General features: G+C 38.9%; 1 protein-coding gene across 1 annotated transcript; it reads right to left on the bottom strand.

Annotated features, from left to right (window-relative positions):
* On the bottom strand, positions 1–333 carry LOC138879738 (uncharacterized). The gene has a single exon (XM_070159373.1). The coding sequence runs from the start codon at positions 331–333 to the stop codon at positions 1–3; it is 333 nt and encodes a 110-aa protein (XP_070015474.1).
* Positions 334–6848: the final 6515 nt, after the last annotated feature.

Raw genomic sequence — 6848 nt, 5'->3', positions numbered from 1 at the left:
TCACCCCACCCCTATACGGTGTGTGACATCCTCGTCGATCTCCCCGATCCCCTGAATAACTGACCCAAGGTACTTGAAACTACTACTCTTAGGAATGACTTGAGAGTCGAGCCTTACTTCCACTCCCGCTTTCGTCGGCTCGGCCCCAAATTTGGACTCGAGGTATTCTGTCTTCGTGCTGCTCAGCCTGAAGCCTTTAGACTCAAGGGCCTGTCTCCAAACCTCATGCCTCTCATTGACGCCGCCTCTTGTCTCATCAATTAGAACTATGTCATCAGCAAATAGCATGCACCATGGCACATCTCCTTGAATATGATGAGTTAGTGCATCCATTACCAGGGCAAATAGGAAGGGCTGAACGCAGACCCTTGGTGTAACCCCGTAACAATTGAAAAATGCTCGGAGTCTCCTCCTACTATCCTAACCCGAGTCTTAGCTTCATCATACATGTCTTTAATTACCCTAATGTAGGCCGCCGGGACCCCTTTAATCTCTAAGCAGCTCCATAAGACCTCCCTAGGAACCCTATCGTACGCTTTCTCTAGATCAATAAACACCATGTGGAGATCCTTCTTCTTGTCCTTGTATTGTTCCACCATCCTCCTAATAAGGTGGATCGCTTCTGTGGTAGATCGCCCCGGTATGAGTCCGAACTGGTTGTTTGAAATTGGGACAAAAACTAGACGAAGGGAAAAAGAGTGCAGCACATACTTTCAGTATCAGCAAGGATCTTCAGCAGTAATCTCTTTTGAGGTGAGTCACGTTCCAATTTCTAGGTAATTTAACTCCATCTTGATTTTTCAATTGATATGAACTTTTACCGGTTATAGCTGAAACCTAGTAAGGTCATTCCCAAGTTGGTTCTAGCTTCCCAGCATTAACCTCTCAAGTATTTTGAATTACTTTCCTCGTTTGAAAAATCGATGATTTACTCTGCGGTTTTAATATCTTTCCATTCTTTGCTTTTGTGCACCAACCTCACATATTTTTAATTTTGATGTTCTTCGAGAAAATCCAATTTAATCAACATTGCTTCATTATTCACCTCCTTGTATTCTTGGGAATATCTTATGGTAGGTTTCCTAATCTCCGTTGGGATCAAAGCTTCTGCACCATACACAAGCGAAAATGGTATTTCTCCCGTGCTTGACTTCATTGTTGTTCGGTATGCCCATAGTACTCCTGGTAGCTCATCTGTCTAATTGCCTTTAGAATCTTCTAACTTCTTTTTGAGATTTTGAATTATTAACTTGTTGGTTGACTCTGCTTGTCCTTTAGCATTTGGATGGTATGGAGAAGATGTAATCCGTTTGATCTTTAATCCTTCAAAATTTTTTATGACTTTGGAACCTATAAATTGTGGCCCATTAAAACACGTAATTTCTTTTGGTACTCCAAACCGACAGACAATGTGATCCCATATGAAGTCAATCACTTCTATCTCCAATTTTTTGTAAGCACCTATTTCAACCTATTTAGTGAAATAGTTAGTTAGAACTAAAAGGAATTTTACCTGCCCGGGCTCTTGTGGTAAGGGACCAACTATGTCCATCCCCCATTTCATGAATGCCCATGGTGACACCACCAAATGCAAACGTTCTAGCGGCTGATGCACTAAATGTGCATGACGCTGGCACCTATCACATTTTTGTACAAATGCCTTCGCATCTTGTTCCAATCGGGGCCAATAGTAGCAAGCCTTTATTAATTTAAGAACCAACAAATCCGCACCGGAGTGATTTTTACATACTCCGTCGTGAACTTCTCTCATCACATAATCAGCCTCCGATCCTAAACACCGAGCCATGGTTCTTGAAAAGACTTTTTGTATAATTTACCATCAACATCGCAATAATGAGCAGCTTTAGTCTGAAGCGCCCAAGATCTTTTGGATATTTAGGAATTGCCATGTCTTAAATACTCTATAAACTCATTTCTCCAATCCCAAATTAGGTTGGTTGAGTTAAGTTCATAATATCCGTCCACGCCCAATACCGAATGCAACAATTGAACTACCACACCGGAATGATATCTCTTCATTACATTTGCCTCCATGTTTTCTTCTCTTGGAATGTGGATGATCGAGCATTCCTTGAATCGGGAAAGTAATACTTGAACCTTATTTAGGTATTATTGTATTTGCTCCTCCTTAGTGTCGAAAATTTCATATACCTAGTTCAATACCAGCTAGGAATCACACTTTATTTCAATTACCTCGGAGCCTAGTCCCCAAGCTAACTCAAGTCCTACAACCAAATCCTCATACTCGGATACATTGTTAGTTAATGATACACTTCTAATGGCCTATCTCAGGATTTATCTCGAAGGAATGATTAATACTATCCTAATACCGGACCATTTTATGTTGGAATCTCCATCCGTAAACAAGGTCCAAACACCTGATACAATTCCCTACACCAGTACTGTTTCTTTAGTAGCTAAAGGCATCAGTCCCGAACTAAAGTCAACCATAAAGTTAGCCAAAACATGTGATTTGATAGATTCCCGAAGCTTATATTTTATATCAAATTCACTAATTTCTACAGCCCATGTCGACAAACAACCTGACAATCCAGGTTTATAAAGGACGGTCCTCAAGGAGAAAGTCATCACAATGACTATTGGATGGCACTGAAAACAAGGCCTCAGCTTTCGAGAGGCGACTATGAGAGCTAGAGCCAATTTTTCTTTGTGCGGATAGAGTGTCTCCACTCCAGATAAAAAATTTCTAACATAATAAATAGGAAATTGCATACCTTCCTCCCTTTGGATCAGAACAATACTTACCGCGACTTCTGAAACTACTGGATAAATTAACAACTGCTTACCTTCCATCGGTTTTGACAATAGTAAATGAATAGACAAGTACCTTTTTAAGGCTTTCAACGCTTGCTGACATTCCAAAGTCCACACAAAATCATTCATCTTTTTCAAAAGTGAAAAGAAATGATGGCATTTCTCAGAAGACCATGATATGAATCTTCTTAGGGATGCCAACATGCTGGTCAACCTTTGTACTTCCTTCACACTTGTCAATTGGTCTGCGATATCCTCAATGGCTTTTATCTTATCAGGGTTTACTTCGATTCCTCTTTGGGAGATCAAAAACCCCAGAAATATTCTGGAACCAACTCCAAAAATGCATTTTAGGATTGAGCTTCATGTTATATTTCTTCATAATATCAAATGTCTTTTGTAGATGAGTCAAATAATCTCCTTCATTAAGAGACTTAACTAACATATCATCAATATAAACCTCCATCATGTTACCAATTTGTTGTTCAAACATTTTAGTGACAAGCCTTTGGTAAGTGGCTCCGACATTCTTAAAGCCTAAAAGGCATCACAATATAGTAACATGTGCCTAAATTTGTGATAAATGAGGTTTTTCTTGATCTTCCGGGTGCATACTAGTTTGATTATACCCGGAATACACGTCGCAAAAGCGCATTAACTCATGACCGACCATAGCATCGTTCATTTGATTAATATTTTACAACGAGAAGGATTCCTTAGGGCGTGCCTTATTCAAATCTTTATAATCTACACATATTCTAAATTTATTATTCTTTTTGGGTACAACCACTATTTTAGCTAACCAATTGGGATAATTTCCCTCTTGAATTGAACCTATATTTATTAATCGAGTTACCTCTTGCTTGACAAACCTGTTTCTAACCTCTGCTATCGGTTGTTTCTTCTGCCTTATTGGAGGGAAGTTAGGGTCCAAACTTATCTTGTGGACAACCACTTCCAAGGGAATTCCTATTATATCTGAATGTGGCCACGTAAGGCAAATGACTTTATATTTAAGAAAATCAATAATTTTAGTCTTAATTTGGGGCTCAACCCCATTCCTAAGTGGAATTTCCTTTCTAAGAACCTCGTGAACAAGGGAACCTTTTCAAGCTCCTATGCGGTCGATTTGGTTGCATCTGTTTCCTCCGGTACTTGAAAATACCTAGGTACCTGATAGAAATTCAATAACTCCTCTTCTCCATTATCTTCAATCAGGATGGAAAAGGGCACCAGCTCTTGTAGCAGCTATTTGCTTGCTTCTTTTGACTTACTACCAAACAAGGTATCTGCATTCATTTCTCTTGCAGCTGGTTGATCTCCTCTAATCTCTTTGACCCTTTCTGGTGTGGGAAACTTCAGCAGTTGATGATAAGTTAATGGCACAGCCTTCATTTCATCTATCCACGACCTTCTAGGGATTTGTCACGATCCAAGTTCTCCCTCCGTGAACCGTCGTGGTAGTACCTAGTCTCTACGACTAGGTAAGCCTAACATTTGCGGAAAGAAGAACAAAAACATAAAAAAACTATCAACTAACATGTAAATTTAAACAAGGAAATGAGATGTCGCTCGGCATATACAATAATCACTTTCGAAAAGTACATAAACTCTCCCAAACCCCGGAATGTCATAAGTCACAAGCTAAAGAAAGAAATAGTACTCCCATACTCCAGAGTCTAATACAAGAAGTGTTTGACATGGGGAGGAATAGATAGTGACTTCGAGGTCTACGGACGCGGAAGATATATCTGAAAGTCTCTATAGTTGGCTCACCTCACTGGTAATGCTGCTGATAAATGGTACCTGGATCTGCACTCGAAAAATATGTGTAGGAAAGGGCATGAGTACACCACAACGGTACCTAGTAAGTGCCAAGCCTAACCTCGATCGAGTAGTGACGAGATCAGGTCAGGGCCCTACCGGTATGAATATAATGAAATAGACAAAAAGAAATATTACAGTAAGATAAATATGGAAATCTAATAGGAATAGAATTCAATGAAATCCAACAGCTCAGAAGACAGTAATAGCAATAGGGGATCTCCCGGGATACCGTCCCATATTTGCAAACGTAAATGTACAGGGGGATCTCCCAGAATACCAATCCATAGTCCCAAAGTAAATATGCAGTACTGGGGGATCTCCTGGAATACTGTTCCGTAGTCCCAAAGTAACTATGCAGTACAGGGGGAACTCTAGGAATACCGTTCAGTAGTCCCAAAATAAATATGCAGCTCAACCAACTGAAATAACAATTACGGCAAGAAAACCACAATTTAGACTAAGTTCGATTCAAGAAAGAACGGGAAATTTTACTAAGACATGCTGCACAAAGTTACGATATACAGATAAGGCAGTTAAGGCACCTAGGCATGCTTTTTCTAAACTAAACAGGATAATTACATATGCTAGGGTAGCTCAATTAAAGGAAAACAGATATTTTGCTTAATGAAAACTGAGTTTTTTTCAACAAATAGCCCGTGTACGCACTCCTCACCTCACGTATACGGTGCTCATATATCAAATATTACCAAATCCTAAAAGGAGTTACCCCACACAAGGTTAGGCAAGCCACTTACCTCGAACCAAGCTCAAATCAATCCGTAATAATGCCCTTTCCACGAAAATCCGGCTGCGGATGGTCCAAATCAAGCCAAAATCAATTACATAACATAAATATAGCTACAAGAAACTAATGTAGCTAACGAAATCAAAGCTAAGGCAAAAAATTAGAAAAACGCCCAAAAAGTCTCCCCTGGCCCACGTCTCAAAATCGGGTAAAAGTCACAAATTATGAATACCCATTGTCACACCTCCTTTTTCCTACCCCTGAAAGGGTATATACGGGGAGTTTTTTCCAATTCAAGTGACAACCGAAACAGGATTATTTATTTTTTAAAAACAAAAATTAGAGTCGCCACTTGAGATAATTTATGGTGTCCCAAATCACCGGTTCAAATCCCGAATCGAGGAAAGATTGACTGTGTTTTACAGTCCGCGAACACAGAATCCCGGTAAGGAATTCTGTTAACCCGAGAGAAGGTGTTAGGCATTCCCGGGTCCCGTGGTTTTAGCACGGTCGCTCAACGGTTATTATTGGCCTATTTATTTGATTTTAAAACATCTTTGAAACCTATGTGCATTTTTATTCCTTTTAAACCGCTTTTAATACTCCGATTGTTATACAAATAATTATTTGATTACACGCTACGAATCATGTTACGGGAGTCGTACACACGATCCACAACATGTTAATTTTAATTAAAAAGATTATATTGTGGCCGGGTCACATAAATGCACCCCCGGGTTTTAGGAATTAAGTGTCACGACCACGCCATGGGAACCATACCCATAGCTATGACAATTATTTAATTAACGCGCCTAAAGCAAACTACGAAAGTTCAAGGCATTTTCTATACTAATTTGGTATTTATGTGATGGCCATACATTATGGATTTTATTTGCGTATGGCGCACCTCAATTTATTTTAGGAAAAGAATTTGTATTTAGCTAAGGCAAACCTTCAATACTTCTACTTATAACTAATTTTAAAAGAAACTAAGTATCACAACCACGTCACGGGAACCGTACCTGTAATTGTAATAACTTAATTGCGCGCCTAAAGCAAACTATGAGATTTATTTTAGTAAATAAATTATAAAATATGATGGTCATAGATTATATGATTCAAATTTACGAATGACACACCTCAAAACTATTCAACTAGATGAATTAAGGATATTCATATTTAAAGCTAATTCAAAATTTAGCGTCACAACTACGTCACGAAAATCGTACCCGTAGTCATGACGTTTCAAATACTGGCCTACAATGAACTACGTGGTTCACAGTTTTGTTATTCCTTACATTGAAATTATTTTACAGAAAAAACCAAGATTACAAAAAGGGTTATAGGCTTGAGGGAAACGATTCAGTTGATCCAACACTGAAGGAAAGATTAATCACAATCCCATATCTTGATCCATTCACGAATAAGTCAAGCCCGATGCCAAATATGTGACATTCAAGAAAACATAGAGGATTACTAT

This window comes from Nicotiana sylvestris, chromosome 10 (assembly GCF_000393655.2).
Source record: "Nicotiana sylvestris chromosome 10, ASM39365v2, whole genome shotgun sequence".
Lineage (NCBI taxonomy): Eukaryota > Viridiplantae > Streptophyta > Magnoliopsida > Solanales > Solanaceae > Nicotiana > Nicotiana sylvestris.
The sequence above is the reverse complement of the archived record's forward strand: the minus strand, read 5'-3'. Positions and strand labels throughout refer to the sequence as shown.

Bases quoted from the DNA above. Each gene is read 5' to 3' on its own strand.
- LOC138879738 (XM_070159373.1), bottom strand. From the start codon at position 333: ATGGATGCACTAACTCATCATATTCAAGGAGATGTGCCATGGTGCATG.